The sequence below is a fragment of the Gloeophyllum trabeum genome (assembly GCF_000344685.1).
Source record: "Gloeophyllum trabeum ATCC 11539 unplaced genomic scaffold GLOTRscaffold_00011, whole genome shotgun sequence".
In the NCBI taxonomy this organism is placed as follows: Eukaryota; Fungi; Basidiomycota; class Agaricomycetes; order Gloeophyllales; family Gloeophyllaceae; genus Gloeophyllum; species Gloeophyllum trabeum.
In genome coordinates this window covers 1,290,385-1,313,452 of record NW_006920420.1, presented here as the reverse complement: position 1 = coordinate 1,313,452, position 23,068 = coordinate 1,290,385, and the positions used below count along the sequence as shown (strand labels likewise).

The window sequence follows — 23,068 nt, the reverse complement described above, 5'->3', positions numbered from 1 at the left end:
GTTCACCGATGAGATCCTATTGCCACAGTAGTGGGTGGGGGGGGGGGTCAGAGCAGGATAACGCCGGCGACAAATGCTGAAAGGCACATCTAGTATATGTTCGATGAAACCCAGGAAACGCTCGGGATAGAGGCATGGTCCCGTTGAATCCTGTAAGTCGCCCATTCATTCCAGTCTTCCCGTAGCATCTTGTTCATTGCGTAGGTGCACTGGAACGCAATGACACGCACACCGAGCAACACCGTGGCTAATCGCCTCGCTCTATCCAATTCTTCGGTTGTCGGCCCGAACCACATGAAGCGACGATTCCGACCTTCCGACGTGAATGGCAACGCAAGCCGCAATTCTTGGATGTGCCGGAGGGAGCTCAGAGATTCTGTATAAGAAGCCTGGATTGATAAAGTGCGTAAGTCAAACTGAAACATAACGATTTATACCCATGCTGGTAACGACCAGTATGACGCACTTCAGAGTAAACAAGCTCGGGGACAAAGGCATCGTACCATGCCTGGCCAAGCTCGAGGACCTGCAGAGTCTGAAAGGCCACACTAACGTCCCTGATGAAAGCGGGCGTGGGCATGTCCGCCAGCGTCATACGAAGTTCCCTCAGGGAGCACCGGCTCATTGCGATCTCCCGTATCACCGCCGACGCGCCGGCTCCGGTAAGTCCTATCCCCAGGTTGTGTAGATTACTTGCCCTGATGCCGGCTCCGGCCTCGCCGTCCTCGAGGATGGTTGGCAGGTGCAGATGGCTGAGAGTGGAAGGTAAGGACCTGAAGACGTGATCTTCGGGTACGACGTTTGATAATGTCAACGACCGAATAGAAGGAAGACTCCTGGCCATGGTCGAAATGTCTATGTGAAAAGCCGAGGCCAAATCCTGTGGTACATAGATATACCGCTCCTGCCGATCGACGAGACGTGTGGCCCACCGAAACTGCAAGTCTCGCAATATTGGCATCCCGCCAAACAAGGATATCAGCGGGACTGTCTGGCTGACCGGAGGGCGGCCGTAGAATATGAGAGTATGCAGACGAGGCCACAGTGTCGACTGGAGAATCCCGAAGGGGAACAGGGCTCCTTCGATTTCGACCCGCTCGAGGAATGCAAGGTTGGTCTTAATGAAGAGAGTTGAAAATGACAACTCGGCTGAGCGCCTGGAGAAAGACTGCGACATTTTGGTAAACAAATCAGGCACTGGACTAGTACTGAGACTCCCCGTCGCGGCTCGATAAGTGACGATATCGTAAGGAGGGCCACCGTTAACGGAGATGAGCTTCCACCCGCACTTGATGGAAAGGTTCTCCAGTGCGACGAACGAAAAGGAAGGTGTGAGCGTATCGATAGGCGTTCGACAGAATTCTACTGATGCGAGGGAAGGCGAATGCGACAGAGCATCCAAGATCAGCTGCGCGGGCGGGTGACTGCAGTCGAGGAAAGTGAAGGCTGTCAGACAGAACATGCCTTCTATCATTGAGACTAGCACCTCTGGAGAGTATTCTAGGGTGCATGACAGGGTAAACCGCCTGCACAAGAAATGTCAGACTGGGACTCAAATGCGGTGAGGGGGCATCACGGCTTACCGAATATGCTGTTGTAAGTAACTAGGAATTACAGAGTGACTTGAGGGTATATTTCTGTGATGATTGGAAGCATCGTGATACGGCCATTTAACGGTACGAAAGAGACATGGTAACGTTGCAGCTCGCAGACGTTTACACACATGGGAGATAATACAGAGGTAGTCCTTCCTGGACTCGGATGGAGCGTTGTCTGCGATAAGAAACAGGGAATCGTCGTCTAATTGCAGGATATGCATTGCGCAGGGGACGGTCTGGCTAGCAAGCGTCAATATACAGCTGCAAGTCAAGTATAAGTTAGTGGTATAAGTGTGCCATACACCGCAGGATACACCTGGGGAGCATGAGCTTTGCGGTGATACAGTGAGCCTGACAGTCCTATCGCCGCGCCGGAGCTCCGACAATATCAGCCACAAGCGAACCGGTTCAAAGAACAGCCGCGGTTCGCATCTGCCTAATCCTGCCCACGCAGTGGCAAGAAAGATGAACGACTATAATTACAATGGGTGACTTACTAATTACACGAGCACGTAAGTACACAACTGTTGTTGAACGCATTAAATTAAGCTACGCCTTGTCGTGCTCAAAGAATCCGTCGAAATCCCAGCTTCCTTTCTCCTCGCCGTCCATCATCCAGCCGAGCCTATTCGCCGTGAGGCCCGCCGCCCTAGCGAAAAGAGTTCCGTCAAGCTCTTCCAAGCCGTCCAGATTCTCCGTCCGCTGTGTCTTCCAGTAGCCCTTCGGACGGTTCCCATACAGGGAAGCAAAATGCGCGAGGGCGCGCTGAATTTTGCATAGATGCTCGTCGGGATGGGCGAGTGTGCTGTGCACAATCGGAAGCCACGCGTTAGCGTTAGTCTGCAGCTTCGCATTGTGGGGCGGTAATGCATCCTTGTGAGGCTCGGGCTTGGGCCCAGGGGGAGTCAAATGGGGGTCGGTACGTGTCATGAAGTCACGGATGGCGAGAGCGGGGCGGCCGCGGGATATCCAGGTAGAGACGCAGGTGGTGAAGTACGAGTGGAGGAGCAACCTTCGGGAGCGCATGGGCAGGACAGACGGTGCAAGTAGGCTAGGCAGGAAGAGCGCAGAAGTGACTAGATGCATTCTGAACGGCAAAACAGTCGTGAATCCGCGGCTCTAACGGGGAAAGTATGTACTCACAGGAAGAAGTCCGCATTGAACTGTTTCGCGTCGCTCCACCCGCAAATGGCATACAGAGAGACGTTCGTCCATATCATCTCTTCCATCTTGCTATTCAGTGCCTGCTCGCTCGGCTCTGGTCCATCGACTGGCAGCCATTCCTCTGCAGCCTTCCGGACAATATCGCCGCACTGCTCGAACGACTTCTTGATAAGTGAAGCGACGACTTCTTCAATTTCATCCGGTGTCTTGCCCACGTTAGGTCCCTCACTGGCCATGATACATAACGGGTCTGACAGCAAAGACGAGACAACGGTAAATGCGTTTTTCCCCTCCGCCTTCGCAGACTGCCCGTTTGAGCCCAGAGACAGAGAGGGTAGAGCCGAGGTCAGACGCGAAACCGCGCTAGAGGCTGATCCGGGAGATGCAATGTTGAAGCGAGACTGAGGGACAGCAGCGTCAGCGTTAGCCGCATGAACAGCAGTCTCAGCGAGGCCTGTTGGGAATTTCGTTGATCAGTCTGCCTATGGATGCATCACATCGTACCTTCGGCTGTTTGACCAATTAGTTTAAACTCAACACCATATCCGGTATGAATCCAAGGATGTAAGACGCCCGACAGAAATCTGCTCAGCATGCGGGGCTGCTTCTCCTTGTCCGTAACCTGCGGGTGGTAGTTATATCTCGTTGAGAAGATATATTCCTCAAGCGTGGAGGGGATGCCTTTGTCCAGCAGAACCGAAGCGAAGAAGTCGCGATACGCCCCGTAATACCTAGTTTTCCGTAACATTTGAGACAAAAAATCATAGGAAGCCCATGTTTACTCACTCTTCTTTACCCAGGTGGTCCTCAAAGTTATGCAGACCAATGGGCTCGGGAGCCTTGAAGGCGGGTTTCTGATAACTAGCGTTGACGTCGTACGCAGCTTGGATTGTAGGCCCCGCTGCACCCAGTCCGTAAACGGCCAGGATATGATGGGTGGTATGGCTACAACGGATATCTGTGAGCTCGTGCAGAACTCTATCATTAGGGGAGGACGCTCACTTGTGAAATCCCTTCTCGTTGAAAAAGATGTGCCATTTTTCGTGGTTCTCCTTCAGTGTCTTCAGTAGCGTCTGTTGGGATTCATGATCGGAACCAGGCCATCGCGACGGGCATAAGGAAGAGGGAGCCTCCCCGACGGAGCCGTACAGCTTGTCCTTGCTCTCCATGACGATTAGCGGGAAGGTAATTTGGCGTCAGACCCAAGGCGCCAGCATCGTATATATAGACATTGCGTCGAAGAGTCCCAGCAAGGTATTGCAACCCCACTTCGCAGGTGACAGTATCCGATGACCAGCATTACGTCGTGCAAGGCTTGTCGAAGAACTTCAGCAATATAGCACAACAGCGTTGAGCTCCAATGTTCATCCCGGCTGCTAGGAGCCTAGGACCCACGACACCTTCACGAGAGCAAGGATATTCGCTAGGTTTCAACTCAATTGTACATTAAAGCGCTCTAGCAGGACCATTGGATGACTTACAAGCCATGAAACATCCTGGGGAGTTTCTTGTTTCCTCGACACGAGCTAGCGCATAAATTTTGGTGAATCAATATAGACTCAAGACCGACGCAACGGAGAGCGAGAGACTTGAAGATCCCGCTCTCAGCATCCGAGCGGGGCTTAAGAGAGCCCAGGTTCTGTCAGGTTAGATATCTGTCTCGTACATAGTTCGATTGTAGTTCTCGCCACCAAGTTACTAAGTATGAGCATTGACGCGACCCACCTTCACACGCGTCGGACTCGGGAGGCCAAGTGACATCTCCTAAAGCGGGCAACTAACGTTCCTTATTTGGTAATTGTGGCATCCGCTTCACGAAGTGAGTGCTCCGAGTGGGGATATAGATAATAATACACGTTCTCCGAGCTCAATCATAACCTTTCATTCCTTGTGATCAAAAGAATCCTTTGAAGTCCCATTTACCCGTCTCCTCTCCGGTTGTCATCCAGCCAAGCCTCTGAGCCGTAAGACCAGCCGCGCGTGCAAAGATAGTTCCATCCAGCTCCTCTATACAACCCAGATTATCTGTTCCGGGTTCCTTCCAGTACCCCTTCGGACGCTGCCCATAGATAGCAGCAAAATGTGCCAGAGCGCGCTGGATTTTGCAGAGATGCTCATCAGGATGGATGAGCGTGGCCTGCAGGATCGGGAGCCACACATTCGCGGTGTTCTGCAACTTCGGATCATTGCGTGGCAGCGCCTCCGCGTGGGGCTCGAATTTGGGTCCGGGTGGGACCATATGCTTGTCTGTACCGGAAAAGAAGTCGCGGACGGCTAGTCCAGGTGTGCCTCGGCCTATCCATGCAAGCAAGGATACGCTGAAGTAAGCGTTGAGGAGCAGCCTTCTAGACTTCATTGGTAGGACAGAGGGTGCGAGAAAGCTAGGAAGAAAGAGTGCAGAGGTGACGAGGTGCATCCTGAAAAAGCAGCCAGTGAGCGTGAAGGACCGAATCCGTGAAAGACGAAACAGCGTACATAAAGAAATCCGCGTTGAATGGCTCGTCTTTCTTCCACCCACAGATGGCGTAGAAAGCAACATTCGCCCAGATCATCTCTTCCATTTTATGGTTCAGGATGTCCTCGCTGGGTTCCGGTCCTTCAACTGGCAACCACTCATCGGCAGCCTTCCTAACAGTATCACCGGCCTGCGTAAAGGCCTTCATGATGAGTGGAATTGTGATATGCTCGAGCTCCTGTGGAGTTTTCCCTTCGACCTCAATAGGTCCCCCAGCATCCAGATGGGTAACCGGGTCCGCGAGTAGACGGGAAATGATCGTGAAGGCACTTTCGCCCAGCGTCTGTGCGGTCTTTCCGTTCACGCTCCCATTGCCATTGAGCAAAAGGGAAGGCAATGCGGATGTCAGACGAGACACTCCGTTGGACACCAGTCCGTTCGACGCAGCGCTGAAACGGGACTGCGGTGCAGCAGGATCACACTGCGCACCATGGATCGCTGCTTGTGCGAGACCTGTGGGAGGGTTACCAGCGGAATTAAGAGGTAATGACAGGCTCGCGAACCTTCAGCTGTTTGGTTAATAAGATCAAACTCAACGCCGTATCCGGTGTGAATGAACGGGTGAAGTAATCCTGACAGGAACCTGCTGAGCATGCGCGGCTGTTTCTCCTGTTCTTCAATCTCCGGACGGTAGTTGTAGCGCGGTGAGAGAATGAATTCATCGAGCGTAGCGGAAATACCCTTGTCCAGTAGGACGTCCGTAAAGAACTCGAGATACGCGTTATAATAACTAGGATGCACTTAATTCGAAACATGGTTGATGGCACAGGATCTGTTATACTCACGTATCGTCGCCTAAATGGTCTACGAAATTGTTTACAGTAATTGGGTCGGGTGACTTGAAAGCCGGGCGCTGATAGGCCGCATTACTGTCGTACGCCGCCTGGATGAGAGGGCCTGGAGCCCCGAGTGCGTAAATGGCGAGGACATGATGAGTGGCATGGCTGACAAGATGTTACCAACTTGATCATACAGCACCGCAACCGCACTTACTTGTGGAACCGCTTGTCATTAAAATAGACGTGCCACTTCTCCCTGTTATCCTTCAGTGTCCGCAGGAGCGTTGTTTCCGCTTCATGATCGGCGCCAGGCCATCGCGTAGGACACAAAGGAGTGGGTGCCGCCCGGACGGCCACGAAGAGGTTGTCCTTGGTTTCGCCGGTCATGATGTCGAGCGACTGGGTGGATTGGCGTGAAACTCATTAGTGCAGTATATATAATCTGCAAGAAACTTTGCAGGTACTAAGTAGATCCGACCATCATACATATGACAAATCTGCAGTCGAGGTGAATGGTCAAATCATGCCCAGCCTACGTTGTTGGGTCTGAGACGTGAAACCGCTGCGATCGGGTTTGTGCCCACCTTCGAGCGCGAGGAGATTCAGTAGTAAGGTGACATCTGGGCGAGGTCTGGTCGCCGTTCTATTCATACCCCAAGGCAGTTCTCACGCGCATCAGCTGAATTGCATACCATGTAAACACCGTAAGTCCTCCTCTAGATTACAGACCTGCCAGATTCCGAGATGGGGACGACCTACTATAGTCTCCTTGGCGAACCGAACAACGTGATCACGGGGACTTCCCTCTGCCATGGCCTGCAATGCGCGAACGCTCGGGCCGTCATCATGGTTAGTCAGAGAGCCGGACGGGCTGGCCGCTTATTTGGTTGTGTGAGACTGTACGGGATTGTATGAGGAAATTTTGCGTAATCTGCCCAAGAGATGTCAGAAAAAAATATTTTGACACTCACTTCAAAATCTCTGGGGACCCCGGAGACAAAACATAGGGTAGTGAATCTGCCTAGATGTAACTCGCTTTGAAAGAGTTTGTAATACTACCGGGATATCAAGGTGCTCATGAAATCCCTTTACTAAGGTTTATTTGATGCCGTTGAAAGACGCATCGACGGAGACAAGACGGAGAGCCGGGAGAGGTGACATTTACTTCCGAGTCTCATGATCGTAACATTGTGTCATGGAGGCAATGGGCCAGTGCTCGATCGTCATCATATTGACGCTGCCTATGATCGTATACTCACCCTCAGGCAGTGGCAAATGCACTCAAGCCGTGGTGTTAGGCCTTGCCAACATAATTATGGTCTTACTTGGCAAACCCTACCTGTCAGACCTGACCTGTCGAAGTATCGAAACTCGCACTCGCCTGCATGACATCGTCGAACGCATCATACCTCACTGAAGCTGCTCTGCATGAATCGCAGCCCGCGTTGAAACCGAAAGAACGATTGGGGGAGGAGAGTGACAACAACCACTCCGAGCTGGTAGCGCTGCACAGGGATTGGCAGAAGACATACCTGCCGGTAACAATTTGAACGAAGTTGGAGAGGGTACGCTGTCTCCGTCATATACCGTAGCAGCAGCGTGATGAAACTGGCCTAGACGCAGACCTACTCATGTCCGCGGAACGAAGGGCTCTTGGTCAGCAGCCACCTCTAGGATCTCTGGCTGATAGAGCGGCTGTAGAAGCATCCAAACACCCACGGGGAGGGTTCTTCCCTCCTGGGCCTGAGGAGCTAAGACAAGCTGCTTTAGAGGATGCCGCTCGGGTTGCGTGAGTGATCCGACTTTGAGCTCCCTTTGGCGTTAAGAATACCAAGCACCACACAGCGGGGGAGGGGCTGCGGTGGCTCCTGGAGGCATCAACTTGAATACGATCACTGAGCCAGAAGCAGAACTGGTGCAGTCGCAAGAGGAGCAGATGTAAGTCTTCACCATGAGTACGAGGACGCTGCCGAGGGATTGATGTGGATGTCTACTAGCTTGGGATACCATCCGCCGAAAGGGTCTCTAGCGGCAGAGGCCCTTTCGGCCGTGGATACACGAGCTAACGTACCTGTGAGCAATGGTAAGCCTAGCGTACACGGCATATTTCCTGCTAGTTTGACGGACAGCGAATGTATACGTAGAGATGGCAGCAGAGATCATGTGGCAGGAGATGCGGCGGGACGACACACAACCCGCACCTAGATCGATTGCTAACTTAAACGAAGCTCAGAGGCTAGCAAATCTAAACGAGATAGACGGTGGAAAGAGAACTCTGGGAGACCTGGGTCTATGAAGCCAGACCGCTGTATAGTTATGTGTCTCGCTCTCGCTTTTCGTTTGATCGGGAAGAAAGGTTTCATCGTTGAAAAGGCTATCAATACGTCCAGAGATAGGTCGATGTTGTGGTATGAGTTCTCGGCAGAATAAACTTGCTCTTGCAATTGTACATGTGGCAAGCAAGCCGCAAACTGGGGACGGGTCTGAGAACCAAAAGCGGTCGCGGAGTTGAAAGCGTGAAAGGGTGTCTCTTTTTCCGGTAATCTCTCTCCAGTCAAGGCTTCAACTTTTCGCGTACGACGCGCGTATTTCTCTTATATCAGTTCTTGTATATGCTTTTATGATGTCTCTTATGAAGGGGAAGAGTACTAGGTCGAAATCCAGGAGCCCGGCACCCCCTTCTCCTGCTTTCAACGAGCAGAGACAACCTCGTTTTTTCCCGCCGTCTTACTATGCCGCTGCTGCTGGTCTGCAAGGGCATCCGGAGCACTCTCTTCCGCGCGAATATGGTACTCAAGATACTTCAGCTCAGGGTGCTCAGATTGCGGTGGACTATCCGTATGACTCTTCCTCGGACTCGGGCACACGAGGCTTCACTGGCACTGGCAATCGTCGCAGTAGCATCTCAAGTAAGAAGTCGTTTCAGTCTTCCTCCAGTGGGAACAGCGACCGTTCCCATAGGCGACAGACGCAACTGGAGAGCTTAGAGGCGCAGTTGCTACCGTCTCTTCGAGATACGATTGATAGGATGACACACCCCGCTGCACCTGCTTCTCCCCGCCCAGCGTCTGTAGTATCACCACGGACGCCGGGTACACCAGCTAGAAATCACCATCCACCCGCGGAACGCGCCGATGTTAGGTCGCCTTCCGTTCCGAAGACCCCCCAAAACATCTCGTCTCCGTCTATGACGCCTAGGGTCCCAAGGACTCCTCGCGATGGAGCTGTATCTTCCGGGCTAACGCCTAAGTCTACACATAGGTCGATTCTGAAGTCAACGCCGGATCTTCGCTCCTTGGCTCTGAATTCGCCTGTTACTCCTGCTTCGCCGTTCAAAGGTACTGCTGAAACCCCTACCACTAAGTCTCTTCGATCAGCGCGAAGCATAGTTACTCGTACTAGGCAAACTGTCGATCCCGTCTTTAGTTCTGCAAGCCCCCATTCAATCGGGAACCTTGGTCCTCTCCGCGACGCTTTGGCTGAGGTAGGGGACAGCGTGTTACGCGAGAATTCCACCTCTAACTGTTTGACCTGCAGGCCGAGAACCCGTCTGCACAAGCGTCGGAACCGGGTTCCCGCTCTCGGGGGTTACCCTCATCTGCCGTGGACAGTCCTACCCGCCAGCGGTCATCCTCGCGGATGTACGTGGGAGCTCTGAATTCCCACTTGCCTCGTCGCCTCGCAGAACCACCCTTGCCCACTGACAAGCGCCGACTAAATCTTATCGGGGAGAAGACAACCGTCGTCTCGTCCTCGTCTTCGGAAATGGAGTACGATGCGGACTGCAGGAATAGCAGAGTGCTCATTGTAGCCAACGCGAATGTCATGCCTTCCTCTAGCGAGAGCGAAGGCGAAAAGTCATCGTCCAGTAAGAAGTCGAATGGAGCGTCTCGGCTTCCTGTTTTCTCCGCGCGGAAAGCTGCTTGGTCGTCTCGCAAGCAAGCTGACGATGTTTCGAGATCTCCGCGGCGACTCCCTATTGGACTGGGCATAGAAATTGGGAACGTGCGACGCAGCGATGACAGGATGGCGCAAGACAAAGGCAATTCCGAATGGTATTCCCGCCAAGCCCAGGACCATACGGAGGACGAAGACGATTTGAGTGTCTACGAAGATGATCCAGAAGAACATCGCCGCGACGATGGGGTTACTGACGACGACGAGGAACTCCGCCGGAAGCGTCAAGCAGAACTGGTGAACATGGTGGATGGCCTCACGTCTGCTGGAACTCTGGCTGGTCTCGGGAACGCTATGTTGCAGAGTGCGAGTGCTAGTGGAACATCCGGTAGCTGGCATGGCGGGATCGCACTCAGCGGATCCGAGGGATTTGCGCCGCCCCTAGGGCACTCTATCTCGTCCGACGAAGAAGGCCTTAGGGAAACGATCATGAACAAACTCGACGATAGCGGAGATGATAACGTTTCTAATTCCGACTATTCTGATGAGGAAGAACCGCCTTCCTGTGACCATACTGCGGGCTCACTTGTCGAAGAAGAGCGCCCTCCGTGGTCAACGCCCAGAAGTAATCGTCCAGGGACACAGCCAGTCCACGATGACGCCTCTGGTCGTCCAGCAGGTCTCGTGCGCACCAATACGGTCAAGCCCTCGCGTCCCTTACGGCCACTTTCTATGCCCACTGCCCCGAAGCGACCAGCAAGGCCTGAGGAGCCTGTGTATCGTCCTGTTGAGCAGGAGCCCAGAGGTCTAAGTTCACCAGGAGCTTCCGGTAGAGCTGGTGGCCCTGGATCCACTACGCCTAAGCATTCCCCAAGGCCATCTGCATACCGACATAGCGTAGCTGCTAGTAGTCCATCCGGGCGATACTCAGGCTTCGTGGCCAAGGAGGATCCTACGATCACACCCGAGGGGATCCATACTCGTTCCCGCACGGCTTCAAACATGGGTCAGGAACTGACGGAGGCTCGCAGAAATAGTCGCAGGGAACACGAGTTCCGGCATGTATCTACTGAGATCACCAAGTCGGATAGCTACAGTTCTTCGGTTGGGGAGGATCATCGTTGGCGAGAACAGAGTAATGGTTTCAGTCATGGCGCTGAGGCATTGTTCCATCGACTACAGCATGTTAGGAATCAGTCGCGGTCTGAATCCGGGAGACCAAGGAGTGCCTCGACCGGGCATCGCTCGTCCGCTTGTAACGTCCGCATCCAGTCATCTGCGAGAGTTGAGACGAGGCAGTCTGCTGATCAAGCAGACGTGAGTAAGGTGCGCCGACCGGTTTCCTCGGATATTATTGTACAGGTGTGATTTCATAACTTCCCGCTATCCAGGTTGACTTTTATAGACCAGGCGATGAAGTAGACATTCGTCGCGAGGTTATCCTCAGCGACTTACGGAACTCGGAGGAGGCTTTCCTCGACCTTGTCCGCCCGATAGTGACATTCTTCGTTCAACCACTTCGGAATCACAGTAGTAGGTCTTGGGTGCAGGGCGTGCCAACCGAAGTTGCTCCATTTTTCGACTGGTTTGAAGATATCGTCAATCTGCATACCCAGTTCTTGGGTATCCTACGGTCGCTCGAAGAGAGTAGGAGCAATGGTTTGCAAAGAATGTGCCAGACAATCCTTCGGTTTGTGCCGAAATTGGAGATTTACCAACCGTACCTAGCTCAAGTTGAATCAGCCGTCTCTCTCATAGATAGAATGGCCCACGATAGGGGAAATGATTTTGGCGTATTCATTCGCATGCAGCGTAAACATGCTGGGCTCAGTACTTCCTCTTTCAAGAAGACGATATTCAAGCCTAGAGAACGCCTGCATACTTACATCGGGGATTTTCAGGTGCGGGCGTGCAGGTAAGGATATATTATCAACGGCTGATCATACATTTTAGCGACTGCTCCAAGCGACTCCGAAAGGCCACTCGGACTACTTACCTGCCTTTTCGCTTTATAACTCTATCCAGATGATCATCCAGGTTATGTTGGAGGTGAAGGCCAGAGAAGACGAGTACTGCCAAGTCAAAGCTCTACTTGCGCAAATTGACGGGATTCCTTCGGGCACGTCGCTGGTCAAACGAGAACGCAGGTTGCTTGCCCATGGTTCGTTGGTTGTGGTTCAACGACACGATATCAACTCTTGTGGGGATATTGGGGTTAGGCCACCAGATGACCTGAGCGTCAACCATATCACTGCTGACGCTGGTGCTAAGCCACCAAGGGATGCCTCCCTACGACAGTCACGCCTGGGCAACGCTGTGCTAGAATGGGATAGAAGACGTTCGCGCTCGCGATCTGTGGACTCGGCTGCTTCCTCTATGGTGTCTTTCGGCTCTCGGGACTCCATCTCTTCTGGATTGACTGCTCCTGTGAGTTCGTCAGGCAGCTATTCGGAGTCGCACACTTTGTTCTCTCCGTCTCCGGCGAAGGCCAGAAACAGTGGTGATCAAGAGAAGAAAGACATGGCGTATTCTAAAGACTCAGGCGAGGCGAGGCATAACAAGCTCGAGGGCTCTGATACTGTTCTAGCGCTCGTCTTCACTGACTTGCTGGTCTTGGCGAAAACTGCGGGCGACCGGAATCTCTTGGACCCTCCCGGGACGGTGAATCATTGGCTATTGCTCCCTGACGTAGGGGTGACAAGAATACTCGATGTAGTCAACCCCACCGGTAGGGTTAATCTCCCGTCCTAGGATCAGCTACTGAACGCCCGTCTTACACCAGATGACAATGGGAATATCACGCTTGATTTACTCACTGTGGACGTCAAACAGCTAGAAACAGGCGAGATCTCGGACGACACATCTGTGCTTACACTTTGTCTGGCTTTACCGGAGAAGCAATACTCGATTGACCGGCAAAAGCGATGGCTCAGCTCTCTTCGTCAATCTTCCAGGCATACTTTGCGCTCCTTCTCATTCCCCAGTCACTCTGGCAAGTACCTGGGTCACGGGTCTAGCGTGGATCTGGAGACCGACACACGGCAAGCTGTCCTGTCGATCCTAGCCTCGGGGCTCCCAATTCCAAAAAGTCCATCGATACAGCTCCAAGAATTTCCCTCCTTGCAAGGCGTTTCTCTGGACAATGTAGAACGCGAAGGACGGGGATGGTGGGCCCTGCGCTACCAGCAAATCTTCCGTGAGATGCAACGCATGGACTTGTCTTCTGTTGAATGTGGTTTGCAACATGGGCCGCCGTACGCGTGATGGACTCATACAAATCTCTATTGTTTTGTGCGTTCTGCGTTTGTTCTGTTTGCTGATTAGTATCTATGTGTATGTACGTTCTAATATCGTCACGTCATCGTGTCATGGACACCCCCTGTATAAGATATCCATACATTCATGAATAGTATAGCGGTGTAGCCCAAGCATGGTTGCCATCTATTGTCGCGCGGCCAGCGAAGCTAGGAGGATATCATAGTCTGTTTTCGCAGCTGCAGACACATCTCAGTATCGCGTTAATGCCGAGGCCTGGAAGGTCTCACCCTTGAGAACGAGCTTCGTGAAGCTACTAGCCAAATGAGGATTCTCAACTTCCAGACGCTGCAGGTTTTCGGTGCTTAGCCGCCATAAAATTGCTTGTCGTTCGACTACGACCGTGGCGTTACGGGTTTCGCCTGAGAGGGCGGACAACTCTCCTGCAAGGGTCCCGGGCACCATCGATTCCTCGATTAGAGTAAAGTCGGTGAACTTGTACGTCGCTCGCAGAATGCCAGCTTCGATGATATACAGTCCGTCGGGTTCGTCGCCTTGCTGGAATAAGACGTGTCCTTCCGGGACCGGCAGGCGCTCCAGGTATGGCACTAGCTTTGAGAAGAGTTCCTTGTCCACGTCGCCGTATGACGCAAAGGCTTTTACAAGGGTATCGTATGGTTCTTGCTGAGTGGGACGACTGTCGATAGAATGATCTGTATCGAGGGATCAGTGCTAATCAGTCTCGTCGACGAAACCCTATCAAACCTCGTGCAATAGTGCGGTTCCCGATATCCGCTAGTTGTGACCGTCTAGGTGAACTTGACAGTGAGTGATGGAAGCCCAGGTCGACGTCCTGACGGCCAGGTAAAGCTACATTGGAGAGTCAGCACCTGGGATGAGAGCACAACCCATCAACATACCAATCGGGTCCCTTTCCTCTTTCTGTGCCGAAAACCAAGTCCTTAGATACGCATTTTCCATCCCTACCAAAACAGGTCAGCGAGACAGTACGCAGATACTCGTAAGGAAAACCCCTACATTCCAATGCATCATTCAACGTCGAGAACGCCTCCACCCCGCTCTCCTGGAGCAGCCCCACGTTCCGCAACGACCTGCCCACGGGCGACTCCGTCGTGAACCCGCACAGCACGAGCACGATCTGCTTCGCGTGCAGCAGGCGCTGGATGCGCATGAAGGCCTCCGCGGCGGACATGTCCACGCCCGCGACGAGCGTGAAGTCGAGCACGAGGAAGCGGACGGGCGTGCGCGCCCAGCGCGGGCCGTCGACGAGGTCGCGGATGGTCTCCTCGACGTGCGCGATCGTCCCGAAGAACAGGAACCCTGCAGACCGAGAAAGCTCAGAACACGAACACGGCCGTAGATAACTATGTCGACACGGCGCACCTTGCATCCGCAGGATCGTCGTCTGCTTGGACACTTCGCGGATGTATGCGCGGTGCGCGCTCGGCCTGCGTACGGTGGACATGACAGTCTCGCCCGTGTGCAGCGAGCGGATGCTGCGCCGCTGCGAGTTCTGCAGCACGAAGAAGAAACCTAGACATCACCCCGTGAGTCTCGGTCCCAAGGTACAACGAAACTCCCCACAGCTGACGACGATGCCGAAGAGCACGCCCATGACAAAGTCCCAGACGGTCATCACGACCATGATACTGATAATGGTGATATACTCGAACCTGTATCGCAAATGAGCTATGGCGGGTGGGGAATCAAGACTGGACGCACCGGCTGACGCGGTGCCTCGTGTCCCACACGGCCTCCTTCACCAGGTCGATGCCCAGGACGAATATGAGCGCGCTGACGACCATCACCGCTAGTCGGTCAAAGGGGGGGGTCGTCAGACATACAATGCGACTAGGCGAGAGGGAGGGAAGGGAAGGGCTTACGGATGTACGCCAGCGGCCCGGTGCCGATGAGGAGCAGCACGACCGTCGCGCCCGCCAGGAGGAAGCCCGAGACGCGCGTGTCGCCGCGGACGCGGTAAAACCTGCACGACCGGTCATCCAATCCCCCACCCCGCGCGGGACAGGATAGGCGCACTCACAAGAGCGTGTTCACGTACACGAGATAATTCGGCCTGCATTCCCATCAGCATTCCCGGCTCACCGCACCGCACAAGCGCAAGGGAGGACTCACACCGTACCCAAGAACCCCGCGAGGAGGTTCGAGTAGCCGTGCCCCACGAGCTCCTTGTTCGTGTCCACATCTATATCTAGAGACACAGCTAACACGGCAGCGCTCAGCGCACACGCCCCGCGCGGAGGTGAGAGGCCTTGATAGCATACCTAGCGCGGGGACGTTCAGCGGCGGGTGGAGGATATTGAAGAACAGCCTGCGGCGCGGGCGGCGTCCCCGTGAGCCATGTGCCACCCATTCCACCGGAACAGAACCACTCACAGCGCGAGCTGCGTCGGGAGCGTCGAGACGAGCGGCGCGAGCCGCGTCGCGCGCGGGTCTGCGGGGCGGTGAGCACGCGGTGGGGGGGGGAGGGGGGGACGGCGGCGCACCGTAGTAAGTGTAGAACTGCCACCACGGCTCGCGCGACGCGGCGACGTCGAAGAGCCACCCGCTCCTTCTGAGCGCCGGCAGGTCGAGCCGCGCGGCGGCGACCACGACGTAGAAGACGGCGGGTATCGCGATGAAATCTGCACCGTGCAGCCGTGCAGCCGTGCGTCAGTTACGTGATCGATCGGGTGAACGGGATGCGGAGAAGAGGGCGTACAGAGCGGGAAGACGAGCTGGTGGCGGAAGCGGTGGGTGACGACGCGGAGGAGGACCGCGAGGGCGAGGGCGGGCGCCCAGAGCGCGGCGTTGAGGAAGAGGTGCCTGAGCACGGGGAGGGAGAGGGCGAAGTCGTCGTCGGGCATGCGCGTGCTCACGGTTAGGCTGCGTGTACGGGGGGGGTGAGTGGGTGAGTGTGAGCGTGAGTGAGCGAGTGCGGCGGGAGCGAGTGTGATGTGTATATGCGCACCCGGTGATGATGAGGAAGACGCCGACGCCGCCGATGCACCTGCAGCGCGTGGGGGTCACGTTAGATTACGGGCGCGCGGGGGTGCGCAGAGAGGGTGCGTACCCGACGAGGATGTGCCGCGGGAAGAAGCCGATGAGGATGCCCAGGCGGAGCGCGCCGAGGAGGAAGAACGTCAGGCCTGCGGGAGAGAGTGTGTGTGAGAGAGTTGGAGGCAGTGGGATGGGGGCCTGCGCACCTGTGAGGACGGACGAGAACGCGAAGGCGACGAGGGTGGTCGCGATGATCTCGCGCGGGTGGTCCTCGCCGAGCTCGCGCGCGATGGAGGTCGCGAGGATGTGGAAGAAGGGCTGGGGGGGCGCGGGCGGGTTACGTTAGGTTACGTTACGTTAGAGGAGGGAGGTGGAGAGGGAGGTGGGCGGGGGAAGGGAAGGGAGGGACGAGGTGTAGAGCAAAGTGGAGGGAAGAGGAGGAAAGCGGAGGAAACAAGACGTACGACGACTTCGATCATCATGCTCCCGTTCGCGCCCGCGAAGCCGCTCCCGCCGCAGGAGTACGTCAGCTGCGCGACCACCGCCCTTCATACCAAGCATCAACTCACGGGCTCGTGCAAGGCGCGAAGAGAGAGAGAGGGGGGGACGCACGAGACGAAGAACATGGACACGCCCATGGGCCCGAGGTCCGCGAAGACGCCCGCCGCGGGGAATATGATCATCCCGTCTGCCCGCGTTCGCGTTCAGCACGCAGACATGCACAAGGAACGAAAGGCACTCACAGGACACGCCGTCGAGGATGTTCAGAAGCGTCCCGAGCAGCACGGCGGGGAGGGCGCGCACCGCGTCCCGGGCGAGGCGCGGTGCCCGCAGGGTCGCCGCCTGCGTCCATTTCGCGGGGCGCGCAGATCCGTTCGCGGCGTGGTGGGAGGGGGTTGGGTCGCGTTGGAGCAGGAGCGGCGAGGACTCGGTGGCGAAGCGGCTCGGGCTGTCCTCCCGCTGCCCCGGCCCCGGCCCCGGCTGCGGCTCCTGCTCCTCGGCGATCTTGTCCATCGTCGGCGGCTGGGGTGGGGGGCCGAGGTCGACCGGGTTGGGCGTGGGCGTGGGCGTGTCGGATTCGGACTCGGCGACGAGGTGCTCGGAGGAGTGGCGGGCGAGGAGGAGGGTGAGCCCGCTCGGCGTGAGGGTGGTGCGGCGCTCGCGCGGGGTGGCGGCGGTGGAGGCGGTGAGGTCGGCGCTGCTGACGGAGGAGGGGGCGAAGGAGGGCACGGAGGAGGGCTCGGCGGCGGCGGCGGGGGTGGGGAAGATGAAGGCGTCCGTGGTGTGGGATGGAGGGGGCGCGGGCGGGGAGGAGAGGGCGGAGAGGGCGGGCGAGGGCGGGGCGCGCATGTGGGAGAGGAGCATCGTGCTCGCGCGGATGTCGTCCTGCGAGTGCGGGATGCCGCGCCGCGAGGAGGCGGACGCATAGCTGCGCGGCTGCAGGAGCCTGTGTGCAAAGGTGAGTGCGGCGTCCACACACGAGGCAACGACGCACCCGGCCCTCGTCAACGGCGACCCGTTGTGCTGCGTCGCCCCACCCTCGACATTCACGTTGACGGCCTCGCTCCGCGTCGCGTCCACGCTCATCGCGCCGTGCATCCTCAGCCCGAGCAGCGAGCGCGTGTGCGAGGGACGGCGGTTCGGTCGGGTGCTGCTGTTATCTCCCTGCATTTTCATAGAATCCGACCACAGATATGTTCGTCCGCATCCTTCCTGCTATGAAATTAGCCGCGATGATCATACGCGGCGTACGCCCCTGTGTCGCGCCGCCGGCGATAACACCGGCGCTTGTTCCCGCGATGTACCTTGCCAGAAATTTGCTTGTAACCCTTGCTTTCGCTATACAATCTGCTCTGTGCCAGTGCATCTTACGTCTCTACCACCGTGCTCGCGATCCCGCGGTGCCTCTTCTGCGCGCGCTCGTCAGAATGGCGTTGCCACAAGCCCCCCTTGACGTTTTTCGCCCGTCAAGTGCCCACTCCTCTCGTAACCGCATTCAAGAGTGCTCAGTCGTGAAGAACCCGAAGCACCAGCATCACCTCTAACGCGATCGCGGGCATCAGGACGAACACGCAGGTGCGCGGTCATATGCGAGCTTTCATTCACTCGGGATCATGGGTCCTTGGGTGCGCTCTATGCTACTCGGTGAAGGCCAGACACGGGGCTGCTCCGGGTGTGTCAGGCCGAGGGATCTCGTGCCTGGTATCTATCCCGAGGCGGTACCCCCGATCTTCCTTTGCGACTACGGGCGCGGCGAGGGATTCTACTTGGTGACATTTAATCGCGTCTGGCTGGTCGGTAGTATACGCGCATCGGTGCGTCTGCGCCGAGGAAACGTCGTCTCTGGCTGGCGCGTCAGGGACCTTCGCGGCCTGAAGGCCAGATACCACCCAGAGGCCTCGGTCTGGCGCGCTCCACCCGGCATACTGTCCATCTACCCGGCGCTCGACGCACCCGTCCTTGGGCATCGCGGCAGGCCGGGAGTCGTCCAACCCCCCACGCAAAGTGTCCACTCGATTCGCGTCGGCCCAACCCGTCCCGTCGTGTCGGACCCAGGACCCAGTCTGCCTGCCTAGCGTTCTATGTATCGCGCCTCCTGGCATGCACTGGAGATCTCGTCGATATCCACGCAGGCGCATCGGTCAAGACTCGTGTGGATGGCTACGCGTTGACGGCGATTTCCGTTCGCGGGAGATGTGCAGCCTAGGTGGCAGGTGCTGCATTGTCGGGCCCAGGATTGCCCAGGGTTTCCCGCCCGCTATAATATAATGATACCCGCCTGCGTTCCTCTGCTGCCGGAAGATACGATACCTCCGCGCCCTCTTTTCTGCCGCCGTCCTGGTCGGTTTACTGCTGAGAATGTGAATCAGCGGTCTCTGTCTCCCCGGATGATTTCTGTGCGAATGGTAAATTGGCGCACGCAGCCGTGCGAGGACGGGTCGCGGCGCGCGCGCCGGTCTGTGCTCCTCTGCCTTCTTGTTCTTCGGCTCGGGGAGCCTGCTGCGTCTCGTGGCTCGGGATGGGGCTTGGAGATTGTGGCTTGGGCATGTGAGTGATGTACGAGCGCTTTCGCCGTACGGATTCCGCAACCTTTCTTCGCTGTGGCTCATGGCTCCGAGCACGTCGCTCTGGAACTGCGAACGTGCTGGAGTGCTTTCGCAGTCCCAGCGCGATGTTCTTCTACCGGTCTGGGTGATACGGAGGCCGCGGCTCGAAGCTCTTTTCACCATGGCTCTTTCCATGGGTTGCTGGTGGCTCGTGGCTCCGGACGCGCAAGGAGCATGGAACCGCGAAGAGCGCTTTTGTGTCCTCCCCATGGCATGGCGAGTGATACCAGGGCACTTTCGCCAACCAAGGCCGGACTGGATTGGGTCCGACGCCGCGGAATCGAGTCCTCTGGCTCTGATAAGTACAGTATGTCTATCAGAGACCCGTCGGCATGGAGGTCTCCCTCATCGTCGTCCCTTCCTTTCGGAGAATGCGGATCGCCCGCTGTCAATAACGCACATGTCATGCAATCCGTCTGCGGAGATACCCCAAAAGCGTGGCCGAGGAGCAGGAGCGTGGTCGTCCTGCAGCCGCAAGAGCTGAGACGGTCATATACGGCGCATGCAGGCCAGAGGGACCCTTGCAAGTCGCAGCATTTCCCCATCGTACCACTTCCCATCACATTCATCAGCGCGCTCATGTCTTGCATGTATCTTACGTCCAATAATATCACGTCCCCTCCCCCCGAATAGCCATGGCTACCCGTGCAAAGCTGTGTCTCCCCCCGTTCTGAAGCGATAACCGGGGCCGTGCGACCCTGATGACCGGAATATGGTAATCCACGGCCGGCGCGTGCCGGGCCTGATAAAGGCGTGCGGGCGCGGGGCGCCAACGATAGAGAGGTACGCACGCCTCCGTCCTCTCTACACCACCACCACGTCTGCAGGCCAGGGCCCGTCTCCAGTCCTGCCCCAGTCCGTTCCTTCTTAATAATCTTCCCGGTTTAGCATCGACATGCGCTGCATCTTGGCGGCCTCGCTGGCCGTGGCGACCCTCGCGGGTCGTGTGCTCGCGCACCCCGCGGTGAGCTACGGCGCTGACGACGAGGGGCCCGTCAGGCGCCGCAAGACGCTCGGCTTCGGGCCTGTGCACCCGCACGCGGTGTTCAGGCAGGTGCCGCAGCAGCCGCTGCCGGGCTTTGCGCCCGCGCCGCTGCGCGATCCCGTGGAGGTGGCGAAGCACTTTGTGGGGGGCCTCCTGCGCGACCAGCTGCGCGCGGAGAGCGGGTTCGTGGTCAGGAAGGACTCGTACACGGACAAGGCGACCGGCGTCACGCACGTCTACATCCGCCAAGTCGTGAACGGGATCGAGGTGGCAGACGGGGATATCAACGTGAACGTCAAGGACGGCCAGGTGTTCTCCTACGGTGACTCGGTGAGTGCCTTTCCTTCAATGCGGAGCGGGGGCGCCTGTGCTGACGGCGGTTCGTAGTTCTACCGCGGCCCCGCCCCGAGCTTCTACTCCAGCGCGGTCGTGCCCCACCCGCACGCCGACTACTGCACCGAGCTCGAGTACGAGCTCGAGAGCCAGCAGGACCGCTTCGAGCAGTGGCTCGGCGCGGCCGGGCAGGGCGAGCAGGTGCAGCTCGTGCGCCGCCGGTTCAACGAAGCGCTGCACGAGCCGCTCAAGCGCATCCACAGCATGAACTGCGCGTTCGTGAACTTGCCGTACGACCTCGCGCACAAGAGCACCGCGGCGGCGCTCGAGGACCCGCGCCATGCGCTGCTGCAGTTTATGGTCGCCGCGACCCCCGAGGAGGGTGTCGTCCAGGATATCTTGGCCAAGTATGATGAGTACCTGGAGGGCATGAAGTCGACTTTTGAGGCGCATCTGGTTGGGGACATGCAGACTATGGTTGAGGTTATCGATAACGTTCCGGATGCGGTGAGCCCGGTCAAGGCCAAGCTTGCCTACGTCCAGGTGCCCCACGGTGACAAGACTACGCTGGACCTCGTCTGGAAGGTAAGTGATTATCGCCCATAACCTTGGTCGGTGATGTTTATGAACCCTGCGTGTAGTTCGAAGTCGAGATGAAGGACAATTGGTATGAGGCTGCTGTCTCCGCCAAGGCCCCTCACCGCATCGTCTCCGTTGTCGATTGGGCGTCGGACTCCCCTCTTGCCCCGGTACCCAAGGAACCCACTGAGAGGAAGCTCGCCACGTACAACGTTTTCGCTTGGGGTATCAACGACCCTTCCGTCGGCAACCGGTCCATCCAGAAAGAGACCTACGATGTCATTGCTAGTCCATTCGGCTGGCACGGCCTGCCCTACGCCAACGACCCGACCGAGGACGACTTCAAGCGCGCGTCGAAGGCGGTCAAGAACACGACCACGACTTGGGGCAACAACGTCTTCGCGCACGAGGACTGGGAGGGCCGCAACGCGTGGATGTACAACTACCGCCCCGACGCCGGCGAGAGCCTGAACTTCGACTTCCCGTACGAGCCCAAGTTGACGAACACGACCGACGCGCTCGAGGAGGCGCAGAAGTACATCAACGCAACCGTCACGCAGCTGTTCTACACGTCGAACATGGTGCACGACCTGTACTACCGCTACGGGTTCGACGAGGTCTCGGGCAACTTCCAGCAGCACAACTTTGGGCGCGGCGGCGAGGAGAACGACGCGGTGATTGCGAACGCGCAGGACGGGAGCGGGTATAATAATGCGAACTTCATGACGCCGCCCGATGGGCAGAACGGGCGCTGCAGGATGTACCTGTGGAACACCGCGATGCCGTACAGAGATGGCGATCTCGAGGCGGGCATCGTCATCCACGAGCTGAGCCACGGGCTGAGCACGCGGTTGACGGGCGGTCCGGCGAACTCTGGATGTCTTGGGTGGGGCGAGAGTGGTGGAATGGGTGAGGGATGGGGAGACTTCTTGGCTACTACGATCAGGAGCAACAAGAACTACTCGGATTACGCCATGGGTGCGTGGGCCGCCAACAGGCCGAACGGTATCAGGAACTACGTCTACTCTTTGGTGAGTCTCATGCGTGTCGCTTTCCAAGGCTTGTGAAGCTGACAGGGTTACAGAACGAGACGATCAACCCGTCGACGTACAAGACGCTCGACAAGCCCGGCTACTGGGGCGTCCACGCCATCGGCGAAGTCTGGGCCGAGATCCTGTGGGTCGTCTCGCAGCGGCTCATCGCGAAGCACGGCTACGTCGACAGCCTCTTCCCGCCCGCGCCGCTCGACAACGGCACGATCCCCTCGGGCGACTTTTACCGCCCGCAGGAGTACACCGCCGCGGGCGAGAAGAAGCCGCTCGTGCCGAAGCACGGGAACTCGCTCATGGTGCAGCTCGTGCTGAACGGGATGAAGCTCCAGCAATGCCGCCCGTCGTTCTTTGACGCTCGGGACGCGATCATTCAGGCGGACCAGGTGTTGACGGGTGGGGAGAATTACTGCGAGCTGTGGAAGGGGTTCTCGTCGCGCGGTCTGGGGCCTGATGCTCGCGTTGAGGGCCGTACGCCTTGGGGCGGAGGAATCAGGACTGATGTGAGTGATGCTGGCTTTGCTGCTGGTATGTTGTGCTGACTGGTGCTTTCGTAGGACTATGCCGTCCCTAAGGCGTGCCTGGAGGACTAGGCCTGATTTATGGATCTCATGTTGCTTTCGTTAGATGTACATTTTATCTTGTTTGCTCATCTGTACTAGTAAACATTCATGATTCCCGTCTCCCCGGAATATATACGTTTTATAATGAATGCAGGTCTGAAGGAGGGGTGGACCTTTTGCTGTCAGTTGCGCGTCTACAATAAGGGCACTATTACGCGTGATGTCA

The 23,068-nt window shown here is 56.9% G+C and overlaps 8 protein-coding genes across 8 annotated transcripts; 3 read left to right on the top strand and 5 right to left on the bottom strand.

The window, feature by feature from the left end:
- Window positions 1-89: 89 nt before the first annotated feature.
- On the bottom strand, window positions 90-1,462 carry GLOTRDRAFT_131567 (uncharacterized protein; the record flags this gene model as incomplete). The annotated part of the gene is made up of 2 exons (XM_007870374.1): window positions 90-389; window positions 467-1,462. The coding sequence occupies 2 exons, from the start codon at window positions 1,460-1,462 to the stop codon at window positions 90-92; spliced, it is 1,296 nt and encodes a 431-aa protein (XP_007868565.1).
- A 685-nt stretch (window positions 1,463-2,147) lies between these two features.
- GLOTRDRAFT_131566 (uncharacterized protein) lies at window positions 2,148-3,931 on the bottom strand (the record flags this gene model as incomplete). Its single annotated transcript, XM_007870373.1, has 5 exons — window positions 2,148-2,685; window positions 2,742-3,216; window positions 3,267-3,493; window positions 3,549-3,707; window positions 3,765-3,931. The coding sequence occupies 5 exons, from the start codon at window positions 3,929-3,931 to the stop codon at window positions 2,148-2,150; spliced, it is 1,566 nt and encodes a 521-aa protein (XP_007868564.1).
- A 725-nt stretch (window positions 3,932-4,656) lies between these two features.
- On the bottom strand, window positions 4,657-6,443 carry GLOTRDRAFT_140143 (uncharacterized protein; the record flags this gene model as incomplete). Its single annotated transcript, XM_007870372.1, has 5 exons — window positions 4,657-5,179; window positions 5,238-5,730; window positions 5,781-6,007; window positions 6,063-6,221; window positions 6,271-6,443. The coding sequence occupies 5 exons, from the start codon at window positions 6,441-6,443 to the stop codon at window positions 4,657-4,659; spliced, it is 1,575 nt and encodes a 524-aa protein (XP_007868563.1).
- A 998-nt stretch (window positions 6,444-7,441) lies between these two features.
- Window positions 7,442-8,352, top strand: GLOTRDRAFT_95276 (uncharacterized protein; the record flags this gene model as incomplete). Its single annotated transcript, XM_007870371.1, has 5 exons — window positions 7,442-7,594; window positions 7,649-7,845; window positions 7,902-7,994; window positions 8,054-8,139; window positions 8,201-8,352. The coding sequence occupies 5 exons, from the start codon at window positions 7,442-7,444 to the stop codon at window positions 8,350-8,352; spliced, it is 681 nt and encodes a 226-aa protein (XP_007868562.1).
- Window positions 8,353-8,679: 327 nt separating this feature from the next.
- On the top strand, window positions 8,680-13,217 carry GLOTRDRAFT_131563 (uncharacterized protein; the record flags this gene model as incomplete). The annotated part of the gene is made up of 5 exons (XM_007870370.1): window positions 8,680-9,540; window positions 9,594-11,279; window positions 11,345-11,854; window positions 11,907-12,681; window positions 12,736-13,217. 5 exons carry the CDS (start codon window positions 8,680-8,682, stop codon window positions 13,215-13,217), a joined length of 4,314 nt encoding a protein of 1,437 aa, XP_007868561.1.
- A 10-nt stretch (window positions 13,218-13,227) lies between these two features.
- On the bottom strand, window positions 13,228-17,240 carry GLOTRDRAFT_79414 (uncharacterized protein; the record flags this gene model as incomplete). Its single annotated transcript, XM_007870369.1, has 21 exons — window positions 13,228-13,447; window positions 13,499-13,921; window positions 13,974-14,078; window positions 14,129-14,191; window positions 14,247-14,549; window positions 14,613-14,762; window positions 14,814-14,902; window positions 14,952-15,039; window positions 15,113-15,213; window positions 15,271-15,303; window positions 15,363-15,450; window positions 15,512-15,558; window positions 15,624-15,681; window positions 15,734-15,871; window positions 15,949-16,112; window positions 16,198-16,236; window positions 16,300-16,375; window positions 16,433-16,544; window positions 16,691-16,772; window positions 16,839-16,914; window positions 16,970-17,240. 21 exons carry the CDS (start codon window positions 17,238-17,240, stop codon window positions 13,395-13,397), a joined length of 2,559 nt encoding a protein of 852 aa, XP_007868560.1. The 3' UTR covers window positions 13,228-13,394.
- A 1,124-nt stretch (window positions 17,241-18,364) lies between these two features.
- GLOTRDRAFT_95273 (uncharacterized protein) lies at window positions 18,365-19,543 on the bottom strand (the record flags this gene model as incomplete). Its single annotated transcript, XM_007870368.1, has 2 exons — window positions 18,365-18,798; window positions 18,892-19,543. The coding sequence occupies 2 exons, from the start codon at window positions 19,541-19,543 to the stop codon at window positions 18,365-18,367; spliced, it is 1,086 nt and encodes a 361-aa protein (XP_007868559.1).
- Window positions 19,544-20,143: 600 nt separating this feature from the next.
- Window positions 20,144-23,009, top strand: GLOTRDRAFT_140141 (uncharacterized protein). The gene is made up of 5 exons (XM_007870367.1): window positions 20,144-20,648; window positions 20,706-21,236; window positions 21,293-22,261; window positions 22,315-22,782; window positions 22,837-23,009. Exons 1-5 carry the CDS (start codon window positions 20,229-20,231, stop codon window positions 22,870-22,872), a joined length of 2,424 nt encoding a protein of 807 aa, XP_007868558.1. The 5' UTR covers window positions 20,144-20,228; the 3' UTR covers window positions 22,873-23,009.
- The last annotated feature ends 59 nt before the right edge of the window (window positions 23,010-23,068 follow it).